Here is a 26,523-nt window from a genome sequence, read left to right as displayed (position 1 = left end):
CCATGCTGTGGTAGGCATCCCACATATAAAGTAGAGGAAGATGGGCATGGATGTTAGCTCAAGGCCAGTCTTCCTCAGCAAAAAGAGGAGGATTGGCAGATGTTAGCTCAGGGCTAATCTTCCTCAAAAAAAAAAAAAAAGATTTTGTTTGGATAAAGGGTTCTGACCACTAGTTTGAAGACCACTAGTATAGTGGGTAGGAAGGTAAGACCCAGGGAGATATGGGCATCTGTCTCTTATGGAGGGTTATAGAAGCCCCCCCACTCCCACTTATTCACCCCTGCCTTTTGTTCTCTTAACTCTCAACATGAAGCAGTAGTCTCCTCCCTTTCCAAGACCCAAGAAGATAAACATATTAATTCCCTGCGTTGCTCAATAAGGATGTATAGTAACAAACCCAATTCCTCCCTCTCTTTCAATCTTCATAGCTACAATCAATTCACCAAGTCTTGCCCATTTTACTCCCTATATATTTCTGGGGTCATTCTTTCTCCTCCATCCCTACTACCACTGCTCTAGTTCAGGTCTTCACTATGCCCAGATTATTGCAACTGTCTTCTAAATGATCACCCTGACCAGGCTAGAACTAAAAAATGTTTAGGAAGCAAATAATTAAGGTTAATGGTCTTGAAATCCAACTCTTTATGTATGGGTCACTCCCTTTTCAAAACCTTTTAATGACTCTTTTGTGTCCTCAGAATAAAGCCAAACCTCTAAACGCAATCCACTAAACTTCCTTTTTTATATACCAGTGATACCAAACTGTCTGTAATACCCCAAGTCATTTTATGCCTCCCAGCATTTACTTATGCCATTCCCTCTGTCTGGAACATTCACCTCCCCATGCCCAGTTTCTTTATCTGGCTCAACTCCTGCTCATCTTTGAGGTTCAACCCAGGTGTCTTCCCCAGCACACTGTGCATGTCTATCCTAGCACTTACTGCATTCCAATAAAATCATCTGTTGACACAGACATAGAACCAAATAAGTTTTCTGAATAGTCTACTAAATCTTCAGCATTAAACTTAATTAGTTCAGAAGAAACCTTTAGTTTCCACGTATTTCTATTCATTTGCTTTACTGTATTTGGAAATACCATGCCTAAAACGCAAACTAATGCCTGAGTATGCAGGAGATCACATATTTACATTAAATTTCTAGGTTTCCCATCTGATTCCTGTACCTCCACAATAAATTCTAATATGTCTAGTTCTGTCCTACACTGGAAACTTATAGTCAAGTTGACTTACACAAGGCAAATGTATGTTGTCTGGTATACTGTTGAATGTTATAAGGCCAGGAAGCAAATTTTAATGAGGATGGGGACTGTGCAGCAGTTTGAGACCTCTAGAGTGAGGTGGTAAAAATGCCAAAGCAGAAAGGGTCTCTTCTGATCTCTAGAGTCCACTTTTAATGTGATTAGATGCTGTGCTTTGTTGAAAATCAGAAAATAAAGTACAACCTCTACGTCACTCACTCCTGTGGTCAAATCTTAAACCTTGTCATTATTGGTTAACTATATCCCCTCCAAATTTCAATTTGAAATATCCACATTTTGTCTACTATTTCCTATCTTTTTTTTTTTTTTTTTGCTGGGAAAGATTTGCCCTGAGTTAACATCTATTGCCAATCTTCCTCTCCTTTTTCCCTCCTGCCCAAAGCTCCCGTACATAGTTGTAGATTCTAGTTGTAAGTTCTTCTACTTCTTCTATGTGAGCCACCACCACAGCATGGCTACTGACAGACTAGTAGTGTAGTTCCATGCCCAGGAACTGAACCTGGGCCACTGAAGCAGAGTGTGCAGAACTTTAACCACTAGGCCATCAGGGCTAGCTCTGCTATTTCCTATTTTTTAGGCTCACTCCCAACTTCAAAAATCCTTTAACTCCACTAGAAGTCACAATTCCTACTGTCTTTAACCTTCCTTATTTTTTTACTTCCTTCTTTATCCAGCTTGCATTCCGTGGTCATTAATTAGAATCATTCCTTTGCATTCACCTTTAAGTTCCTGGTCCTTGTCTTACTTCATTATACCACTTGGCTAAACCATAATCCTGGTTAAATCCAACTGAGTCTCAGCCCTTTCTCTCTGTGCCTGTACCTGCACCTGCATTCTCTCTGCCATTTTCCTAGATTGCAAGTTCACAAACACTTTTTGTAAATGGATACACAGCTAATATTTTAGGCTCTGTGGGCCCTATACTCTCTGTTGCAACTACTCAATTCTCTGTTGTAGAGCGGAAGCAGCCATAGATAATATGTAAATAAGTATGGCTGTGTTCTAATAAAACTCTATTTACAGACACTAAAATTTGAACTTCATATACTTTTCACAGGCCGTGAAATATTCTTCCTCTTTAGTTCCTCACCCCCCACCCCAACCATTTAAAGATGTAGAACACATTCTTAACTCATGGGTCTTCTAAAAACAGTCAGTGGATTGGATTTGGCCCACTGTAGTTTGCTGACTCCTGTCCTAGACAACAATTTCACACTTTCTCTTTTCTACTCAACTGTCCAACATCTATTCTTCCATACTCTCTCAGCTGATCGCCTTTCTTTCTTTTCACTAAGCAATCTGAAGAGAACTTCTACAAGCTGTCACAACCTCTATGCATTTAACTGTATTTGTGTCCTTATATCCTAGCTTCTCTCCTCTTGTTATATTTCTGGCAAAGATCAACCCCTTACTCCCAGACTCACCCACTCAAAACTACTACTTCAACAATTCTCCCCTCTTTCTCCTGCATTATCATTATTTCCCTCTCCACTGGATTTTTCTGTTGGCATACAAATAGAACGTTATTTCTCTCATAACAAAAAACACTCTTGTCCCCACTTCTCCCCCTCCAGCTAATGCCCCATTCTCTCCTTTCCTTCACAGAAACATTCCTTGAAAGATTTATGCTTACTCTTTGCAATTTCTCTTCCCATCTTCTCTTAAATGTACTCCGATCATGCTTTTATCCTACCCCTCCTTTGAAACTGCCCTTATAAAAGTTTTCAATGACTTTAATATTGTGAAATCTAGTAAATTCTCAGTCCTCATCTCATTTGCCCTACCAGCAAGTGAGATTTTGCCCTACCGGAAAGTGAGATTTCCTATTCCTTGAAACATTTTATCTTAGCTTCCAAGGCAGGCTACCATCTTAGTTTTCCTCCTACCTCACTGACTATATCTTTTTAATGTTCTTTGCTGATGCTTCCTCATCTCTCCAGGGCTCAGCTCTTAGACTTCTTCTCTTTTCTATCTTCACTTATTTCCTTGGTGATTTTATTCAGTCTCACGGCTTTAAATAACAATTTGTATGCTGACAATTCCCATATTTATATCTCCAGCCTGGACCTCTCCCCTGAACTCCAGGCTCATATATCTAACTGCCTACTACTTGGATATTTAACAGACATCTCAGATTTAATGTGTCTGAAATTGAGCTCCTAATTTTCCTTCCAAATCTGTTTGTTCCTCCTACAATCTTGTCTATCTCAGTTAATGGCAACTCCATTCTTCTGGATAGGATTTTGGGTGACTTCCAGTTGAGTGTGATGGGTGGAAGGAAGAATGGGAGAAATGGGGCTGAACAGTTTCAGGAATAACAGACAGGGAAGTAGAGTCCCAACTGTGTCCTAGACTTGGGGTTTACTGCTACTGTGAGATACTAGCTGAACGTCATCACTTTTTCATTCCCAATATGCAGCTGGTAAGAAAGAGAGAGAAAATAAGTGGGTGTTGTAATGAAGAATCTCAAGGGGAAGAGGCACTAAAGTGCCCCCACTATCTTGAGGATATCTTGAACTTAAACCCTGCCAGATGAGGAGACTGAAATGAGCAAGGACTAGACAAACAGGTTGTATAGTAATCATAAAACTGCTCTTGGCCCTGGATACGCAGAGAGAACAAACACAACGGACACCATTACCTATGGACATATGGTCGATGCTCTAGCCCAAGGAATGGGAAAAGGAGGAAGGGAAATCACCATGGATGATGAAAGCTGAACATATGAACAATGTGGAGGAAGATAAAAGATGCATAACTACTGTAGACTTGGAACTCTTCTCTATACTTAAAAAGCCATTTACTCGTCCACAGTCTCTTACCTGAAACCTCTAGGGCCAGATGTGGCTCAGAGTCAGAATTATTGGATTTTAGAAAGGTAATAGTGCAGATACTGTCTGTGTACTATGCATACTCACTATAATCAAACACATAATATTTCCCTAGTAAAATGCATGAATATTCCATACCAAGTCGGATTAATAAGGACTGTAAGTGGCCTCACATCAGTTTAAGTGAAGATCTAGCTACCAAATGAGTTCAAGTCAGATAAGGTTTTGTGATCAATTCAGTTATCAAAAAACTTTGTTGGCCAGCCCCGGTGGCCTAGTGGTTAAGTTTGAGGTGCTCCACTTCAGTGGGCTGGGTTCAGTTCCCAGGCGCAGACCTGCATCACTCGTCTATCAGTGGCCATACTGTGGCGGCGGCTCACAAAGAAAATAGAGGAAGACTGGCAACAGATGTTAGTTGAGGGCGAATCTTCCTCAGCAAAATGCAAAACAAAACAAAAAAACTTTGTTTTCAGAGATTTTGGACTTCAAAATTGTGAATAAGTGATTGAAGATCTGTACTAATTTCAACTTGGAAGAGCCTGAGCAAGACAAAATTATTGTCAACTTTAAGAAACAAGTACACGTAGGCCTCCAGAATTACACCTTTCATGAACTTTGGCAGAAGAATAGCTTCAGGGCCACACAGTAAATCCAAGGAGGTAAAAGTTGATTCTTACCAGAAATGTGGAATCCATTTCTGCTGTCATCAGCACTATGCCCTTCTCTTCCTTAAGTTCAGGGTAGTGATATAAAATCAGCTGGCTGGCTGCAGCTTCCCCTCGGGTCTATAAGAAGGAACACTTATCAAGGCTCAATAAGGTACCATCACAACAAAACCGCAATTTCGGAGCAATAGAGTCTGGAGGAAATTCTGGCCCCTAACAGCCCCTTGGGTGGCTAATGAGTGGGACGACTGGTATGTGGGGGGATGGTCAGGCCTGCCAAGGCATGGTGAAACTGACAGTTTGCACAGTGTTATTTGTGTCTTCAATTGAAAAAGGTTTGGCTTTTTTCCCAGAAAATGTTTACAGTAGGCAGTGAATACTTCATCATGGCCATATATTTAAAAACAAAACGGCACAAGCAGCTACCAAATCAAGTTCTAAAGAAAGCAATGTGCCTGTGTAATTGCCACTTTTATGGACTACTGCATTTCACAGTTGAAATCTACTACCCTTGGCTGGCTCTGAAGACTGAGCTCTTTTAAGCTGTAGCAAACAGCTGGAGAGTTTGCACATGGGCCAGATTTGTAATGTGCAGTTTTAAAATATAATCTTGGTGAGAGGAAGCGGGGAAAGAAGAATGGGAACACCATAATTTCAGGAAAAATGGACAGGGCAGTGGTTACCAGACTTCAGTTCAGACTAGGAAGAGAGGCTAGGTTCAAAGCTAAAGCCCTCATGCAGTGCAGGAGAAAACAACTATACATTCAAAAAAGATCTCTGGGGGGCCGGCCCCATGGCCGAGTGGTTAAATTCGCACGCTCTGCTCCGGCGACCCAGGGTCTCGCTAGTTCAGATCCTGGGCGCAGACATGGCACCGCCCATCAGGCCACGCTGAGGTGGCGTCCTACACAGCACAACCAGAAGGACCACAACTACGAAGTACAACTATGTACTGGGAGGCTTTGGGGAGAAGAAGAAGGAAAAAAAAAATTGGCAACAGGCCGGCTCGGTGGCCAAGTGATTAAGTTCGCACGCTCCGCTGCGGCGGCCCAGGGTTCGGATCCTGGGCGCGGACATGGCACCGCTCATCAGGCCACATTGAGGCGGTGTCCCATATCCCACAACTAGAAGGACCTGCAACTAAGATGTACAACTGTGTACAGGGGGCGTTTGGGGAAATAAAGCAGAAAAAAAAAAAAGATTGGCAACAGTTGTTAGCCCAGGTGCCAATCTTTAAAAAAAATAATAAAATAAAAAATTAAAAAAAAAGAGAAACTCCCTTAAGAGTATTTCTTTAAAAAAAAAAAGATCTCTGGGTTTCATCTCTAAAATTTCAGGAATAGTCTTTTTAATTTATCAGTACCTAACTGTTGCGATGGTACTCTTAAAAGTTCAGCCTCTCAGTTCTCCCGAACATACTTCAAATATACTGATCATTTTGATCATAATTAGGTTTCTGGATCTTTTTCCTATACTTGTATGTGAGCTTCACGAGAGCAGAGACCTTGTCTACAAGATCTCCAAGTCCTAGCATAGTTTCCAACACAACAGCACAATGGTTAAGTTCATAGACTTTGGAATCAGTAACTTAGAATCAATCAATCCCAGCTCTACCATTTATTAGCAGTGTGAACGAACTTCTCTGAGCCCACTTTCTTCTCTGTAAATAGAAATAAGAATAGTATCTATCTCCTGGGATATTTGTGAGGATTAAATGATATAATGTATATAAAACATCTGGCACATGGTAAGGACATCAAATATTGGTTATTATACTATGTGTCCCATAAATGATTGTTGGATTAGGGGCCGGCCCCATGGCCGAGTGTTTAAGTTCAAGCACTCTGCTTCAGCAGCCCAAGGTTTGCTGGTTCAGATCCTGGGTGTGGACCTACACACCGCTCATCAAGCCATGTTGTGGTGGCATCTCACATGGAAGAACTAGAATGAACTACAACTAGGATACACAACTATGCACTGGGCTTTGGGGAGAAGAAAAAAAAAAAGGAGGAAGGTTGGCAACAGATGTTAGCTCAGGGCCAATCTTGCTCACCAAAAAAAAGTATACTTAAAAAAAAGTATTGTTGGATGAGTTATAAAATAAAGTGAAAGCTGCCTCCTCATTCTATTTTTTTCCTTCCTTTTTTTTAAACAAATATTTTACAATTTTTGGATACAATCACAAGGAGTATAGTCATGAGCAAACCCTCATTCTATTTTGTACTCTCTTTACTCCAGCTTTAAAGCCATTATAATATATGCTTGTTTTTGCCAGATTTGGCCTCCAAATAAATAATAGCAAGTCTAGTCATGATCTAATTTAAAATACTGACTTATTTTAAAAGTGTCAAATGCTTTGGATTGAATTTCTCAATCTAATATTCTGGAATAAAACAAAGAAAAAGAAAGGAAGGAGAGAAGCAAAAAACCCAACATCTATGGATTGGAAACTATGCATCTAGCACCTTGGAAAGTGCTGACCTGGTTAAAAAGACACAAGACACAGAACTTACCTTAAGGTTAAAAAGATAACCATCATAACTCACCTATGTTTGTTAAGCAAGGCACATGTAGGAAATGTCTGGGGAAGAGATAGGAGAGAGCCAGAAGTACCCTGAGAACATGTTTTGGTGTCTTTTCCAATTTTTAGCTATTGAGTAGGCCTAGAAAGCTAGCCCAACATCAAAACACAATCATTCACAGCAAATACTCCTGGGAGTTGGTAGATATTCTGTGTCCTCAAGCCTCAGCAGGTGCTCGTGTTCCCAAAAGGGGTGGCATCTTTCCTCTAGGGGATGAGCACAAGCCACCTACCTGAATATTTATAAGTGCAGTGAAGTGGAGCTCAGCACCTGTCCACTGTCCTACAAAGAACTCATAGCCTTCCCTTCTCGGCAGTGCACAGAGAAACTGTGGGAAACACACACACAAGGAGACAGATGAATAAATAAAATCATTTGCTCCGTGTTCAACCACCTGGATCATTCACTTCTTCAATGTTTGGTTTTTAAAACATTTTTTAAAATTATGAAATTCCTAGGGATAATATAACAAACATGCATATATTTTGCAACCCATCTAAGAAAGAAAGCGTTAGAGATCCAATTGAAGCTCTCTGTAACCCATTCTAATCCCATTCCAGGGTAACATCTATTCTGCATCTTGTGTCTGTCATTCTCCCTCAGGTTTTTATATACTTTTAATGTATGGTATGTGTATATCCATAAACAAGAAACAGTACTGTTTGCATGTTTAAAAACTTAAGTCTTATCAAACTATATGTATACTTTTACAACTTGCTTTTTTCACTTCACAGTATACTTCTGAGATTTATCCATGTTGATAAATATAACTCCAATTCAGTAATTTTCACTGTTGTATGGAATTCTACTACAGAAATTTACCATAATTTATCTATTCCTCTATTGATGAACATTTGGGTCTTTTTCAATTTCTAAACTTTGTAATGCTGCTGAATTAACTTTTGTTCCAATTATTGTAATCACTTCATATTCTCTCATCTGAGGCTGATACTGGAATATGGCTCCAAACACAAGAAATGATGAATTTTATGCTTGAGGTGTTTAGAATTGGGGATGAGTGTGGAGAAGAGAATGGTGCCAGAACAAAATGAAGTATAATCAGACCAATATGCATTAGTCATGGAGTCGTATCCTTCTTGCCAACCACTCAGGCTCTGTTTTACTATTATTAGATGAGATAACTTCAGTGACTATCTAATAGCTGATCCATTGTTAGGGAAAAAATTTTTCTTTAGAGCTTTATTGAGGTATACTTGAAGTAAAGTAAGTTGCACATATTTAAAGTGTACAATTATATGAGTTTTGACATTTGTATACTGTGAAACTATTACCACAATCAACATAATGAACATATCGATCATCTCCAAAAATTTCTCCAAAAAGTCTGTTTGTAATTCACACCTCTCTCTCCCCAACTGTCCCTAAGCAACTACTGATTTGATTTTTGTCATTATCAGCCAGTCTGCATTTTCTAGGATTTTGTATAAATGGAACCATAAAATCGTACTTTTTGCGTTGGCTTCTTTCAGTCAGCATAATTGTTTTATGATCTATCCACCTTACCGCATATATCAAGAGTTCATTTCTTCTTATTGCTGAATATTATTCCACTGTATATGTACACACATACACAGTTTCTTTATTCACTTACCTGTGATAGGTCTGGATATTTTTCAGTATTTGGATATTACAAATAAAGCTGTTATGAACGTTTGTGTACAAGGCATTGTATGGACACATGCTTTCAGGTCTCTTGGGAAAATATCTAGAAGTAGAATGGCTGGGTAGTATGGCAGGTATATGCTTAACTTGTAAAGAAACTGCCAGACTGTTTTCTAGTGGTTGTACTATTTCCCATTATTACCAGCAGTATATCAGAGTTCTAGTCGCTCCATATCCTCACCAATACTTGGTATGGTCAGTCTTTTAAATTTGAGTCGTTCTAGTGGTATCTCACTGTGGTTTTAATTTGCATTCCCATTATGACTAATGATGTCGAGCAACTTTTCAGGTACTTATCTGCCATTCCACCTTGTTGGTGTATTGTCTGAATCTTTTGCCATTTTTTTGGGTGTGTTTTTTTTAATTCATGTCATAATAGTTTATAATACTGTGAAATTTCAGTTGTACATTATTATTTGTCAGCCACCATATATATGTGCCCCTTTAGCCACTATGTCCAGCTCCCAACCCCTTTTCCCTCTGGTAACCACTCATCTGTTCTCTTTGTCCATGTGTTTGCTTACCTTCCAAATATGAGTGAAATCATATGGTGTTTGTCTTTCTCTGTCTGGCTTATCTCACTTAACATAATACCCTCACTTTCTATCCATGTTGCTGTGAATGGGACAGTTTTTCTTTTTTTATGGCTGAGTAAATATTCCATTGTATACACACACACACACACACACACACACATATATCTATACACACACACCACTCTTCTTTATCCATTCATCAGTCAGTGGGCACTTGGGTTGCTTCCACATCTTGGCTATTGCAAGTAATGCTGCAATGAACATACGGGCGCATAAGTCTCTTTGAATTGTTGATTTCAAGTTCTTTGGAGAAATACCCAGTAGTGGGATAGCTGGGTTGTATGGTATTTCAATTTTTAGTTTTTTGAGAAGTCTCCATACTGTTTTCCATAGTGGTTGTACCAGTTTGCATTCCCACCAGCAGTGTATGAGGGTTTCCTTTTCTCCACATCCTCCAACATTTGTTGTTTTTTGTCTTGATAATTATAGCCATTCTAACAGGTATAAGGTGATATCTCGTTGTAGTTTTGATTTGCATTTCCCTGATGATTAGGGAGGTTGAACATCTTTTCATGCCTCTGTTGGCCATCTGTATATCTTCTTTGAAAAAATGTCTGGGGGCTGGCCACGTGGCATAGCGGTTAAGTTCTTAGGCTCTGCTTTGGTGGCTCAGGGTTCACCAGTCCAGATCCTGGGTGTGGACCTTGATAAGCACCACTTATCAAGCCATGCTATGGCAGGCCTCCCACATATAAAATAGAGGAAGATGGGCACGGATGTTAGCTCAGGGCCAATCTCCCTCAGCAAAAAGAGGAGGATTGGCAGCGGATGTTAGCTCAGGGCTAATCTTTCTCAAAAAGAAAAGAAAAGAAAAATGTCTGTTCATATCCTCTGCCCATTTTTTGATCAGGTTGTTTGTTTTTAGTTGTTGCGTTGTATGAGTTCTTTATATATTTTGGAGATTAACCCCTCATCGGATACATGATTTGCAAATATTTTCTCCCAGTTGGTGGGCTGTCTTTTCATTTTGTTCATGGTTTCCTTTGCATTGCAGAAGCGCTTTAGTCTGATGAAGTCTCGTTTGTTTATTTTTTCTTTTGTTTCCCTTGCCTGAGCAGATATGATATTTGAAAAGACCCTTTTAAGATTGATGTCAGAGTGTATTGCCTATATTTTCTTCTAGAAGTTTCATGGTTTCACGTCTTACCTTCAAGTCCTTGATCCATTTTGCGTTTATTTTTGTGTATGGCATAAGACAATGGTCTACTTTCATTCGTTTGCATGTGGCTGTCCAGTTTTCCCAACGCCATTTATTGAAGAGACTTTCCTTTCTCCGTTGTATGTTCTTAGCTCCCTGTCGAAGATTAGCTGTCTGTATATGTGTGGTTTTATTTCTGGGCTTTCAATTCTGTTCCATTGACCTGTGTGTCTGTTTTTGTAGCAGTACCATGCTGTTTTGATTACTATAGCTTTTTAGTATATTTTGAAGTCAGGGATTATGATGCCTCAAGCTTTGTTTCTTTTTCTCAGGATTGCTTCAGCTATTTAGGGTATTTTGTTACCCCATGTGAATCTTAGGATTCTTTGTTCTATTTCCGTGGAGAATGTCATTGAGATTCTGATTGGGAGTGCAATGAATCTGTAGATTGCTTTAGGTAGTATGGACATTTTAACTATGTTTATTCTTCCAATCCATGTGCATGGAATATCTTTCCATTTCTTTATGTCATCGTCGATTTCTTTCAATAATATAGTTTTCATTGTATAGGTCTTTCACCTCCTTGGTTAAATTTATTCCTAGATATTTTATTCCTTTTTTTTTTTCTTTAGGAAGATTAGCCCTGAGCTAACATCTGCCAATCCTCCTCTTTTTGCTGAGGAAGACTGGCCCTGAGCTAACATCCATGCCCATCTTCCTCTACTTTATATGTGGCACGCCTACCCCAGCATGGCATGCCAAGCGGTGCCATGTCCGCACCCGGGATCCGAACCGGCAAATCCCAGGCCACCAAAGCGGAACATGTGCACTTGACCGCTGCACCACCAGGCCGGCCCCAAGATATTTTATTCCTTTTGTTACAACTGTAAATGGGATTGTATTCTTGAGTTGTCTGTTAGTTCATTATTAAAGTATAGATATGCAACTGATTTTTCTAAGTTGATTTTGTACCCTGCAACTTTGCTGTAGTTGTTGATTATTTCTAATAGTTTTCTCATGAATTCTTTAGGGTTTTCTATATATAAAATCATATCGTCTGCAAACAGTGAGAGTTTCACTTCCTCCTTGCCAATGTGGATACCTCTTCTTTTTCTTGCTTAATTGCTCTGGCCAAAACTTCCAGTACTATGCTGAATAAGAGTGGTGAGAGAGGTTTTGCCCAGGTAGCTTGTCCTCTCACTATTAAGTTGTAAGAGCTTTTAATGTCTTCCAGATACAAGTCAGTTGTCAATATATGTCTTGCAAATATCTTTGCCCACTCTGTGCCTTGTTTTTTCATTTTCATAACAATGTCTTTTGAAAAGTAGAACATTTTAATTTTTTTTATCGTGGTAAAATATACATAACATAAAAGTTACCAATTTAACTATTAAGTGTACAATTCAGTGGCATTAAGTACATTAATGCCTTCCATCTCCAGAATTTTTTTCATCTTCCCAAACTGAAACTCCATACCCATTAAACAGTAACTCCCTGCCCCACTTCCTCCCAGCCCCTAGCAACCACCATTCTACTTTCTGTCTATAAATTTGACTACTCTAGTACTTCATATAAATGGAATCATACAGTATTTGTCTTTTTGTGATATATTTTTGTTTTGTGTATATTTATATTCCATTTAGCCTAATGTCTACAAGGTTCATCCATGCTGTAGCATGTGTCAGAATTTCCTTCCTTTTTAAGGCTGAGTAATATTCTGTGTATTTATTTATACCCCCTTTTGTTTATCCATTAATCTATCAATGGACACTTGGATTGGTTCCAACTTTTGGCTATTGTGGCTAATAGTACTATGAACATGGGTATACAAATAGAAAAATTAAACTTTAATGAAATCTAATTTATTGATTTTTTTCTTTTATAGTTTGTGCTGTTTGTGACATACTTAAATCTTTGCCAAGCCCAAGATCACTAAGATTCAATCTAAGATTGTTTTTTCTAGAAGTTATATTTACATCTATGATCTGTTTTGAGTTAACTTTTGGATCTAGGGTGAGTAAGAATAGAGGTTCATCTTTTTCCTTATAGATATCCAATTGTTTTGCACTATTTGTTAGAAAGATTATCCTTTTCCCATTTAATTACCTCATCATCTTTGCTGAAAAACAACTGACCACACATATGTCGGTCTATTTCTGGATTCTCTATTCTGTTCCATTGATCTATATGTTTATCCTTATGCCAATACCACAGTGTCTTCATCACTGTAGCTTTATGATAAGTCTTGAAATCAGGTCACGTAAGTTTTCTAACTTGGTTCTTTTTCAAAATTGTTTTGTCATTCTAGGTCCTTTGGATGTCCAAATAAATTTGTATAATCAGCTTGTCATTTCTTTAAAAAATTATTTATTGGGATTATATTCAATACGGAGATCAACCGGGGAGAAATGACAATAATATTGAGTCATCCAATCCATGAACATGATATATCCCTCCATTTACTTTTATTTTCTCTCAGTAATGTTTGTAAATTGTTTTTGAGAATTCTAGAAATTATTACTGACATCAAGTCAGCTGGTCTACCTCACCTATTCCCTTTTCTTCAGGTCTTCTGGCAACTTATTACTCTAGTGACAATCTCATAATTCCTTTTAAGCACATACAATCAGGATAGCACGGCCAAAACTGTAAAGAAAACTGACAATAAGACAGAAACTTAAAGAAGGTTGAAAATATTAAGGTCTCAGGTGCTGCATCCAACGTTCACTTATATTGATAGATTAAGATCCAGATCAGAAAGGGCTGAGATGGGTCAGAGAGCCAAAAAGGCAGAGACATACTGGGCCAAACCCATGTGATTTCATAAGGCTGAAAGTCTCACGTATCAATACAATCAACATATGAGCATCTTTGTTAAATAAACAGAGCACTATAACATGTGAGACAGTATGAAGCATGAAGAGGTTGGTTAGAAAACATCCTTGTTTGGCAGCATTGATAAGCAATCCTCATGGTCAACAGAAACTTACTGTTGGACAGGACTGAGCCCGGTTCCAGATCAAATCAAACTTCTCTTCCTGTAGGTTGGAAAAGAATAAAATTCACAAACAGGAAAACATAAAAGGCCAGAGTCACATTTAAATTCACCAGTACTGCACTCTAGAACTAAAATACCACTAAAACAATCTCTTAAGTTCCATCATTTACAAATCGCTCTTACGACAGAGAGGAAAAACCAAGATGTATGCTTTGCTGTTCAATGTCAGAATTACATCTCAAGAGTGGATACTCCAAATATTCCAAACTCTCCAGGGGATTCTGACAAATGTCAGAGATGTCAGGTCACTAAGTCTGTCTGAGGAAGAGCTAACAAGGCCTGTCTAAACAATGAATCAGTATGAGAGAGCTAAAATATCAAGAAAAGTGCAGATCCTTTTGGCTGTTGAACTCCTGCAGGGCAAGGGCATATACGTATAAGAGGCAGAAAACCCAACTCTCACAACAACCAAAGGGCCTGGCTTTATTTTTCTGTCTGTAAGTTTTCCCCCTTAATCTTACACTTACACATGTAAGCTCAGTATAATATGTATATATTTATCTATTTGCTTGATAAAAACTTAACCTAAGCTCCTTCCTCTTCAGGGAAGAAGAAGAACAATTAAAGAACTAGCTGATAACCCAGTACAGTACTTCAAATGCTTTCTTATGATAAAAGCCAATAGGACATTAAACCAAAAGAAGACAGCAACACCCGTTCCTAGTCACAGATCTCAATGGTCAAGCAGTGGCCAGTAACTATTTCCAAGACAGCAATTTCGAGAAAGGGAAAAAAACTAAGAAAATGCCACTTGCTAAAGGGAAATGCCAGAAAAAGACTAGGAGGAGGTTCCAAGTAAGCTCAGGTATAGGTCACTTAAGACAAGAAGGGAAGAAAGCCATGCTAGAGGTCCTGTCTTAAATTCCAATAGCTCGGTTGGAAAACAGCAAAAAGAAATAAAAGACTTGGAAATTGGAAGCTTGGAAATTGCTCAACATGAACTTACACCAGGCTCCCTTGTCAGAGACTTGACTCAAAGAGACATTTCTAAACCAGAGAAAGGAAAAACAAGAGCTATAAATATACCATATGGAGCTCCCAATCTTTGGTGTTTAGGGCATAATAAAAAACCTCAGAGCTATAAAGGCAAGTTCTCAAGAGGCAATAAATGTAGGAAAAGTAAAGGCAACTGCCTGCTAAGGTTAGAGACCTGACCTTCATGCTATAACACTTTCATTTTTCCCTCCAAACTACTTACAGGAATAACTGCGTAGACTGTATCTTTTGCTGCAAAATACTGCTGCCAAATCTGTACAAAAAAGAGAGAGTGTCTGTGACATGTGGGTAATCTTTTCAATCTGCGCCACGAAATGGTGACAGCTTTCATTGCTCAGAGTAATATGCTATTTGATAACAGGGAGGAAAACCCAATGTAATGCTTTTATTACTGGTACATGATTACAAAAAAGATTTAATACCATCTACTCTTCTAGATGATTAAACTGTAACTCTTAATAACAAATTCCTGTCAGAGAAATGGACTCTATGACCTTATTAATCATTTCTCTTAAGAAGTGCCTTGGGTGTAACAGACAAGCTCTTTTTTTCATATCTTCTCTCTTCCCTCCCAAAACTCATACTCCCCAGCACATGTGGGCATTCTCAGAGAGCCAGGATATCAGTCATTCAGAACCCAGGGTGTGGAGTCAGGGGGACCTAGATGCAAATCCCAGGTCTAATCATTTGCTGGCTATGCTACTTTGGGCAAATTACTGAAAATCACTAAATAACATCAATATAATCATCAATAAAATAGCAATAATATCAACCTCACAGGACTGCTGTGAAGACTAGGTGAAATAATGTAGGTTTGTGCTTAGCACAACAGAATTACAATGCAAACCAGAGCCCAGGTGTTCTGAGGGCAACAAAGAGGCACTTAACCCAAGTAAGGGAACAAGTGCCAGAGGAAGGGACACTGGAGCTATATCCTAAAGAATGATCAAGAGTCAAACAGGTGAATGGGGATGCTGGGGAGATAAACAGATAGAAGATAAGAGATGTACTCTAAGCAGAGAACAGCATTAGCAGAGCCACAGAAGTTGGGACAGGCATCATAGCCAAGGCAACACCTGAGTGAGCTGGTGTTAAACAACGGGTCACCCTCCTTTAGAGTTGCTCTGCTTTGTCAACATCCCCATTAAAATGGGGGGCCCTAACTGGAGACATTAATCAAAGTGTGATCTAACCAACACAGAACACAGAAGGACTGTTATCTCCTAAGACCCGGGCAAATCACTCTACCAATGCAGCCTGAGGCTGCTTTTTTTTTTTCCCGCATGTTAAAACACTGTCCTCTCATTTTAAGGAGAGCATATCCTGCTTATTTTTATTTAATTTATATTAGTAGATAGTTTATGAATCAACAATGAATATGAGACTCATGGATGTTTCCTAACATAGTTGACCTTGGTTACTCAAAATTATTTTAACGAACAAATTTTTATTAAAATTATAGGTCTGAATGGTATCTGTCATGTGATCAGCCCTCCTGGGCTGGCTTCCCCCTCCCCTAAAGGACATGCTTGGTGTCTACTTTCCACTGGCAACTCTTCCCAAAGGCACAGTTGAGGTCTCCCCGAGACTTTGCATGAGCCTCTATTAACAGAAGTTAGAACCCTGTGTTGTCCTTATTTGTCTTTGTGTCTGTCCTTCCACTGGGCTAAAAACCCCTTGAGAGTAGGGAGTTCTCTCACTTGTTTCCATGTCTGGCACAGAGCCTGACATTTAATAGGTATTCAACAAATGCTTGCTGAAATGAAATGAATGATAAAGCACCCAAAGGAAACCCATGGCAACTGGCACAACTTCTCGTAAGGGAGTATGACGCAGAGTCAAACAGATAGAGGTTGAGTCCCAGCTCTACCACTGACTAAGTTACTTAATCTCTTTAAGTTACAGTTTCCTCAGTTGTAAATTGGGAATAACAGCACTTACTTTACAAGATGACTATTAGAATTTAATGAAATAGTGCATATGAAGAACTAAGTCAGTTCCTAACACACAGTACACTGCTTTTATTATATTCTGATTCTCTCAATCTACCTAAAATGTAATTCATGGATCTATAAGGGATGCCAATAAATAGCTTTCTATAGCATAATTAGAGAAAAGATTCATAGACATGAAAATTTAAATAGCAATGCAAAGCAAGGCACATGGAATGACCAAACAGGCAGGATAGATCATGAATGCTCTGAAGGAAGGTGTCCAGGAAGCTTCCTGCAGGAGGTCCTATAATAATGGAGGACTCTGAATGCCCGGTAAAGGAATATGGGAAGTCAATGAACATTTGTGAGCAGGTTACTTACATAATATTTATTTTTATTCATTTATTTAAAAACACAAATATAGCACTTACTCTGTGCCAGGCACTGTTCTAAGTACTTTACAAATATTGTTTAATTCCCCAAATAACTCTATGAGGTAAGTACTATTATCTCCACGTTATAGATGTGGAAACTAAGGCCCAGAGAGGTTAACTAACTTATCAAAGTCATACAGCTCATAAGTGGCAGAGCTAGGACTTAAAGCAGGCAGCTTGGTTCTGGAGTTTGTGTTCTTAACCAACACACTATGCCTCTCCATAATGAAAAGAGAACTTTAAGAGAACTCAACTGGTGAGGCTATGATAGGGGGAGTGGGAGAAATGAGAGCAGGGAACCCTATCTAGAAAGGTAGTGCAGTAATCCAGGTATAGAGTAGTGACAATTTCAAATAAGGTATGGGCAATAGGAATGAAAAAAAAAGGGGACATTTGAGTTGATGAGACATACAGGAGTGAGACCAAGAAAGACAAGTTTTCTTATGCCACTGTTTTTCACATAATTCATCACTTTTGCTTTCTCTTTCTAGAAAGAGGCATCAGGAAAATGTATGCTCCTTTCTATTTTCAGATTTGGTTCACAGGGCACACGCTTTCATGAAGTATGCCAATCTGTTTTCATTCATTACCTGTTTTATTTCTTCTGCAGTTTTGTCTTTCACCATCTCAATGTTAAAGATTGAACTGAGAGTCTGAAAGAGAAAATAACAGGCAATTAACACCCACAAAAATAAAACAGCTTAACTCTATCTCTAAGCCTTGTGGGAAGGAATATGTCAGGACAGTGAAGCATATCTTTAATAAGCAGAGAACAAGTATAAAAAAACCCAAATGCTCAGAGAAGGCAGCTGCCAAGCCCAGGCAGGGTTTCACCATCCTATTCCCAGGGAGTATCTAAGGGACTTCCCAAATGCTTCATCCTCATTAATGAGCACTGGTAAGAGGAGAAAGTTGGGTTGTTACCTTTAATTTAACTGCTATTCTACCAGGGGTGGCTTCTTATTTGCAAAGTAAACATGTTTTTATTTGATTTTTTGAACACTTCTTCCTATAGAAAGGAAGGGTATCACTATATTTCCTTCGTATTTCCTCTAGCCCCGCCAGGACCCATTCTATGCTAGGGGTCATATCAAGGACACAAAAATTCATAGAACTATTTCTTATCTCCACAGTTGGAAAATCACAGAATCACTGAACCACAGTAAATACGTTCAAATTTGCAGCTTCTTGTTATAGATGTTCCATATGACTTCAGACTTGTATGTTGAACGGAAACCTACCTTGTCCTTAGTGAATCCTCTTCTCAGAGGCTGTTTCCCCAAGGTGTCTGTCTGGAATACATGATAAGACAAGATATTAATCTACACTTTACTCATAAGAAAAAGACCACCAAGCTAGGTGCGATGCCCAATGTCTCATTTAGTAATTTTGTAACTGAGAATTCACTTCTCGCTACTCTTTATAGTAACTATACACACTGTTAAGAGTTATTGTTTGTGAGACCTTTCTTTGACTAAGATTCTGAGATACGGAGATAAGAAAGGACTTCTTTGTTAGCAATCACCAATTACTAGTCCTGAGCCCATTCTATACCTGACACTATGGATATGAGGGGCTCCTTCCCAGAATGAGGCCTGCTTGGGCTTCCTGTGCTCTTCCCTCTGAGCTGCTCCACAGTAAGCCACAGGGGAGGTGAGAAATGGAAAGACGTATTTCCCCAGGCTGCTTCTTATCTGTGACAGCACTTGTGATGGCAGACATCCTCAACAGACCACAGAGTCTTTTCAAATACTTGGTCTTAACATTCCCTCCATAAAATTAGACTCCTCTTCAAAAAAGGTCAAGAATAAGTGAAAGTGATTATTTTCTCTCCTAGCCCACTATCTCTCATAAAGGCCACAGTCAGGAAATCCTGTTTCGAGTTGTTTCTGATAATAGGGAAGGGTTGTTCTGAGTCTTCCACTCAATTTCTTAGCTCAAGACCAAGCCTTTCAGAGAGAAGGAGTACAATCGACATCTGGGATTCTGAAGCTGAAAACACTTTCTGTATAAAACTCTGCCTTTTGTTATTCTGTGCTTTAATGTATCCAAATCTTTCATAAATGATGCCCCTAGAATTCATACCCACAAGTTAGACAAAAGCCTGGTGTAGAAAAACCTACTGGATACACTCTGGTCTTCTTGGTCATACTCCTACACATTGGGCGCATCCTAACGCAGTCTTTCCTTCATATATAAACAGTCCAGAAAAGAAAAACTTGATTTCATTTTCATACCACTCACCTTCAGATGTATTGTGCAAATAAAACAAACAAAATCCTCCATTCATGCAGCTGCCTTCACCTTTCAATCACTAAGCCCAGTGTATTCTTTTCCCACAATGTCCCTCCAATCCATTCTTTGTTTCTGTTTTCACTCAGAGAAATAAAAAATTTAAGCTCTAAATAAAAGCTTATTGCATTTAATCTAATTTAAGACACTACTGATCTTAAGAAATACCATTATTTTATGTATCAGAAAATGATGCCAATTAATAACATAATACTTTCCTATCACATCAATTTTACGACAATTTTGGAGATGTTAAAATGTAAAAAAAAAAAAATGTGGGCTTTAGAACCAATGAAATAAAGTAATTAAAATTATAGTTGAAACTATGTGCCAAGTCTCAAGAGCATTTCATAAAAAATTTAAATGGGTACTTCACTACTCTCCTACAGATGCTATGGAAATCTGCGGGGAAGACTTTTTTGTTATCACAATAATTGGATGGTGACACCTCCATTTATGGGAGTAGCAGTGGTGCCAAATGAGCTGCAATTTTGCAGATGTGTTCCATATAATGAAGAATTTTCCTTCATCCTGCACAACTTTTCAATGTCTAGCCAGACATCCTTATAGGTGAAAAACCTTTTTATAATTACTTGGGCCTAGAAACTAACTGTTTTTCTTTCTTTCTTTTTCAACAGAGTTTTAATAAACACTGAATTTTTCAGAAATGTAACTACAACATGACTTGAGAGAAGACTGTACGTTGCGGAGTCTCACGAGGGTCACTGATAACAACACTGCTGATGGTTTGGGAGTTTTTACAACTATCAACACGACACCTGTGTACCAGGCAGCATCTGCTGCTTTTGTATTCATGGTGATTTCACAGGTAGGGGAAAGCATCTGAGACTGTATAAGGTCTCACAGCATAGTGTGCCCTAGAATTTACATACTAAAATACGTATTTTATAAAAAAATACTTTCCTCTATATTACATTAGGGCATTATATTGACTTTTTTCCTCCTGAAATTATGTGTGTAGGTGGGTTATACTGTCTACATTTCATTTCAGGGTAGAAAAGGTGTAATTAAAATTTATTATAAAAAGGGCATGTCGGGTCTCATGCGGTAGGGAACCAATGACTCAAAGAAAAGAGAAGGCTTTGGGAATGGAGTCATTAGCCATTAGCCTTCCTCTATCTAGCTACACAAGACAGACAGTAAGTGAATATTTACACAAGTGTTGCCATAATTTAAATTAAATCTTCACTTATTCTGCATCTTGTCATCATAAAGTTGAATTTCTAAGTCTGTTTACAAAAAGGGGCAAAGAGATTTCCCATGTAATACTGAAAGTTTACAATACAGTAATATTTCGAAAAGCTATTGACTTGTAACCTTGACACTATAAATGTTTATTACAGGAAATTGCATTTGTTAAAATATTTGTAGTAGAGAGTTGTTTGGTCACATAAAGTTGTAAACTATGTTTGTCACAGGAGGTTGAATTTGCTCCCCAACCTTGTGACGATCAGTGCATTGACTATTGGTCTTGTTCTAATTAACTCAACCAGTTATGAAAAGACTGAGTGGATTCTCTTAAAATTTAGGATACTCAGGGCAAAAAAAATTATTTCCCAAGTATAAAATAAACATCTCTCATTTTAAAACACAATGTAGAATGCCAATTTTCCACTGTAACTACCTTATTTCAGGCCCATGCAGCCCACACGTGGATTACTGCATATTCTCCCTGATTTCAGCCTCTCCCACTCCAATTTGTTCTGTGTACCACCCTAGATTAGTATTTCTAAAATCATAGGTTATGAAATCAATTTAGTGGATTGTGGCTGAGGTTTTTTAAAAGACGAAAAATAGTAAGTGTGCACTGCATGTAGTAAAAATAAGCATTGTTTTGCAAAAATTTTGTTTCGGTTAAATCATACACATATGTATGAACTAAACTGCAATGTAAAATCTATTTCTTAATGTGGGCCGTTGTCACAAAGTTTGAAAAGCACTGCATTAGATAAGTTTTCCTATATGCAGCTTTCAACATGCTTCTCCCCAGCTTTGATTCTTGTTTAAGGATAGTAATAGCTATTGAGCACTTTTCTGGCCCCCTGATCTCTACAGCCCACCGCCATGTGTGTCTTGCTCTGACCACCTGACTGCACCTCCTGGGAGCAGGTACTACTCTTTTCATCCCTCTCTATCTCCACTATGACCACAGTACCTTGCCAGACAGAGCAGGATACCATTAATGGGTGGAGACTGAACTGAACAGAGAGAGGCTATGCTCACTTCATCCAGCTGACCCATCAATCAGCCCACTCCCAGGATAAGGGTTAGTTGAGGGGCTCTAGAGCACTGGTGAGCCAAGGGGCAGGTCTTACCTTCTGTTCCACACATTTGATAAAGTCACCTTGCCTGGAGTGCCCCACTGGCTGCTTTCGAAACTCAATGCGCTTCTCCAGTCGGGACTCAAAAACAGCTGGGTCAGACCTGCTCAAAGGTAAACCAGAAATTAAACCACCTGGGAATTTTTGGATTTGGAAATAACAAAGCATCATGTTCCACTTCGAGAGAGAGGACACAGGCATTTAGAGGCTGAAGGATTCGCTTAGTTCATCAGGCCTGAGCACAGGCCTAGAAATCAAGAAAGTGGAAAAAGAAATTCAGTTATTCCACTATTGTTAAACCTCAAGGGCCTGTGTAGTATCTTTCTCCTGCAGGACATTCCTTAGAGGTGACAAAGAGCTTGGTCCCTCAGGCACTTACACTCTGGGTACTTGGAATTCAAATCCTCAAGATGGGAAGGGGACTTTGAGGTCATCTTCCTGAGTCACTTCCTCTGGCAGGAATCCAACAGCATTCCTACTAGGTATTAAGCTTTTACTTGAACACATCTAATTCTTGGACATCTTCTTCTCCCCGGACCCAGGCAGAACATGTGTTTATTCAGATGCAGGTGATTCAGAGGCTTCAGGCAGCTTATTTTGTAGAAGATTTAGCACCTGAATAGCTCCCTAACCCTCTCTCCAAAGAATCTGCTCCTGCAGATGGAACATCAGAACTTGTCCTTTATGTCAAAATGGGCTGGTCTTCGGGCCTGAAGTCCAGGTTGGGGCTGCTGCCCTTGTTAAGAATTCTTCCGGCTGTGTAGCTGGCAATGCAATATTTGTCTCTGTACACTTTGGTGAAGACATTATACAGGGACTCCAGCTCCTCAGCGAAGAAGCCTGTTGTGTCACAAGTGAGGTGTGCAGGATCCAAGGACATCTTGGTCACCTCTCTGCTTGAGTCCTTTCTGGTCAAGGCTCTGTAGGGGCCCCTTTTCCATAAAACTCCTTTCCGGAGGTGACATCAAACACTACTCCCTTCACTGCCACATATGTGAACAGATCTTTTCTTCCCCTCCATAGCAGGCCAGCTCCTCAGTACAGAGTTGCTCCAGGAGTCCTGCTTGGTGGAGTGTGGCACCTGCCCAGCCAGGGCTGCTAGCGCCAGGACCAGGGTCAGTGCTGCCAATGTTTACAGCCACACCTGGGCCTGTCATGGAGACTGGACAGAGAGAGCGAGGGGCGGCCTGGGCAGTGGAGTCTGTGCATTCTCACCTTGGACATCTTTTATTATTAAAATTCTCTGAGCTTAAATTTATCCCTTTGTATCTTTCACCCTCAGGAACAAGAGAAAATGTCTAATTCCTTTTATATGAGCACCTGAAAATCATTATTAAGTCACCCCCTAGATTTCTCTTCTCTAGGTTAAATTTCCTTAGTTTTCTTGGCTCCTTTCCATATATGTGATTGGTGACTCTTTCCTCACTGCGCACCTGCTCTCTGCACACTCTCGTTTGTCCACACTCTAGATAGAGTGGGCCTGAAACTAGCTCAAATCCTCCCAACCCACCAACACAATGTACACTTTGGTGAAGACATTATACAGGGACTCCAGCTCCTTGGTGATGAGAGGTGATGCAAAACCCCAGACACTGGACTGGAATGGGGTCAGCAGCGGACAGAGCCTTGTCCTGCTGTTGGTTCACACCGAACTTGCTGCCGGTGCTCAAGAGCTCAGCTTTTAGTGCGTATGCCCCAGCAGGAACCAATCAGGACTGTAATGCCTTTAAAAATATCTCATGATAACCTACCTGTTTGGTCCTGGGCCCGAAGTCCAGGCCCTGTTTTGCATCTTCCCCTAACTGACCCTTTTTTGGTCCTGCTTTCGAATCTCCCTTTTCATCTACCTCAACCTCATGCTCTTTTCTTTTTTTGTATCCACACAGCTTTCCCTCTCACCTCCCCAACTCTTCTCTCACTCAGCTTCTTCTAGGACTTACCCTTTCCCTTCTCCTTTTCATTCATTTAGCAAACTTTTCTTGCTGTCTCCTGCCTGATGGCTACCTTGCTGGACTCTGGGGATACAAAAGTAAACAAGCCAGAGGGCCTACCTCAAGGAGCTTACTATCTAGTGGGAGGGACAGACATGTAAATAAGTACATTAAAGGGCTACAGGGATGATCATGAAAATTTGCTCAAACATTCCCAAATGGTTGAGGTGGTTTCATGCCTCTGTACCTTGGCTGCTGCTGCTGCTGCTGCCCCTATCTGGAACATCCTCCCTCAACCCAAGAAAGTTCTGGTAATAGGCAAAGCTAGAGAAGCAAGACTCAACGCCTGTGTGGAACACTATGGAATATGGACATTATCCAGAGGTCAGTGGGGTGCCTTGGAAAGCTCACTCTTCAGGAGGTAGCAGCATGTGTAAATGCTGATAGGAATGATCTAGAAGGGAAGGAGAGTAAAACCAGTCACTCATTTGCTCATGAGTAAGGATGAATGGCAGCTGTCAAGTATTCAGAAGATGAGTAGACAACTCTGAGATGCTTGTCTGTGAAAGGGATCAACGAGAAAAGCCTAAAGAGGGATGAAAGCCAAGGAAAGGTTTTTAAGATGACAAATACTCAAGTATATCTGAATGCAGTTGGAAGGAGAGCAAAAATAGTCATTCATTTATTCTGTTATTCTTTCAAAAAGAGACGAAAGATCACTATAGTAGCAGTGGGATGATTGTGGGTGGAGGGGTCCAAGACCGGAAGTGGGAAGACTAGCTGGAGGACCACAGGAGTCCAGGCAAAGCTGATGGAGGAGTAAATTAAGGTGTGGAAGTAGCGAAGAGACAGAACTCGAAAAGAAGTTACAGTACGCACTTCTGGTTTCCTTTCATAAGACAACTGCCTGCCTACCCTGCCAAATTCTCACCCAAGCCCTTTAATTTTCACCTTTGGTCTCCTTCAGCTCTTTCCACTTGAACTCTTCAGACATTCCCATGGTCCCTTACATCCACCTCAACTCCCTCTAATCTCCAGGTCCTTCCCTCTGGAAGCTGAGGGGTGGTGTTAGGAACTCGGATTCCAAGTCGGATGGATCCCAACCAGCAGTGTGACCTTTGGCAGGTCTTTTACTCTCTCTGACCCTCAGTTTCCTCATCTTAAATCAAGGATGCAACTGACGATCCAGCTTTGACACTGTCAGTCTTTGATGCCCTGCTCCCACCCCAATCTCCTTTCCTTGCAGTCACGACTGTAGCTAGGAGCCTGGGTACCCGAGTTCCAGGCCAGGCCTCGGCTGACTCAATATTTGACCGTGAGCAAGTGAAGTCCCTTCTCTGGAAGGCTCCATTTTCCCATTTGTATAACAAGCCCAGGTCTCTTGGAGCTGCCTGCTTCATAAGGGCTGTCCGGAGGGTCCACCTCAGCGTTTGGAGAACTAAAGCACAAAGACAGACAGCCGGGAAAGCGCCAGAGCTCTGCAGAGACTCTCAGCTCGGACACTAGCTGTGTGATCTTAGCCAAGGGGCCTGCCTCTCTGGGCCTACAGACATCACCTGCAGCGCGGGGACACAAACGGCGCCCGCCTCGCCGGACAGTGGGCAGCACGGAAAGCGCCCGAGACACCACAAGGCGCGCCGCCCGCTCCCGCCCGCCGCCAGCCGGGCCGCACCTGCGCAGCTGCTGGATCTTGTCGCGGTAGCGGTCGTAGAAGGGGTTGGCCTCGAGCTCGGCCCCGGCCCGGCTGCCGTCGGCGCCCCCCGCGGGCCCGCCCGAGCCGCGGCGCACCGGGAACACGCGCAGCTGCGCGGGGCACACGAGCCCCAGGCCCAGGGCGCGGCTGCGCACGGCGCACAGCCCCCAGTAGAGGCCGGCCACCTGCAGGACGGCCGCGCCCGCGCCGCCCGCCGCCGCCGCCACGGCCGCCATGGCCTCCTCCTCCTCCGCCGCCTCCTCCGCTTCCTCCTCGGGCGCGTCGGCCTCGGCCCGCAGCCCGCGCGCCCGCTGCATCACGCTCCGGCTCCGCCGCGCCCGCGCTCCGGCACCGAGGTTCCGCGCCCCCAAGGTTCCGGGCGCCGGGGAAAGGTGGGGCGGGGAGGAGGGGGCTGCTGCGCCGGCCCCGGCCCCGCCCCCGCGCGCTCCGCCGCTGGGTGTGCCGCTGCCCGCCTCCTCCCCGAGCCTGCCCAGGTTCACGCCCTCCTACTCGGGACCAGCAGCCTCTGCGCTCCAAGTGGCCTCTTGAAAGCCTCTCGGACCTACTGGTCCTCGCGGGGCTTGCTCCCTTTTAAACTCTGCACACTCTGCGCTCGTCTTTCAGCATCGAAGGCCCTTTCATCAGCTATGTTCACAGTAGCAGCCTTTCTTTACTGAGCGTTTCTCGGTGCGGGACACTATCGGCTTCACACCCTGTGAGGCAGGTTTTTTCCCCTCATTTTACAGATTAGGAAACTGAGGCTGAGAGTCATGAAGAGACCTGTCCTAGTTCTGCCCGAGGGCTGAACTCTTTTAAGATGCCGGCTCCCTCTAAAGCCTTGTCTCTCTCTGCTTCCTGACATCCACCTTTAGCTCCAGCTGAACTGAACTACTCTCCTCCCCAAAGGGACACCTCGATTTGTCCTTGACAAGTCTTTATTCTTGATCCCCGCAATGCTCTGTCCTTCCTCTCTCTCCACCCGATGCCGCCATCTTCTTCAATACCCTGAAAAGGGTGTGAGCTCCTGGGGTCAGGGACAGTGACATCAACATCTCTGTGTCTCACCTGC

The 26,523-nt window shown here is 41.2% G+C and overlaps 1 protein-coding gene across 1 annotated transcript in view; it reads right to left on the bottom strand.

The window, feature by feature from the left end:
- Positions 1–25,826, bottom strand: part of ATPAF1 (ATP synthase mitochondrial F1 complex assembly factor 1) — a 30,814-nt gene extending 4,988 nt beyond the window's left edge. The window contains exons 1-8 of the mRNA XM_023630543.2: positions 25,434–25,826; positions 21,825–21,933; positions 18,438–18,488; positions 17,787–17,849; positions 15,031–15,081; positions 13,765–13,812; positions 7,590–7,685; positions 4,788–4,895 (exon numbers count right to left, since the gene is read on the bottom strand). Of these exons, the coding sequence (XP_023486311.1) occupies positions 4,788–4,895; positions 7,590–7,685; positions 13,765–13,812; positions 15,031–15,081; positions 17,787–17,849; positions 18,438–18,488; positions 21,825–21,933; positions 25,434–25,771 (864 nt within the window). The 5' untranslated portion in view covers positions 25,772–25,826. The remainder of the gene's footprint in view (positions 1–4,787; positions 4,896–7,589; positions 7,686–13,764; positions 13,813–15,030; positions 15,082–17,786; positions 17,850–18,437; positions 18,489–21,824; positions 21,934–25,433) is intronic.
- Positions 25,827–26,523: the final 697 nt, after the last annotated feature.

The sequence above is a fragment of the Equus caballus genome, chromosome 2, assembly GCF_041296265.1.
Source record: "Equus caballus isolate H_3958 breed thoroughbred chromosome 2, TB-T2T, whole genome shotgun sequence".
In the NCBI taxonomy this organism is placed as follows: domain Eukaryota; kingdom Metazoa; phylum Chordata; class Mammalia; order Perissodactyla; family Equidae; genus Equus; species Equus caballus.
This window is presented reverse-complemented; position numbering and strand designations above follow the sequence as displayed.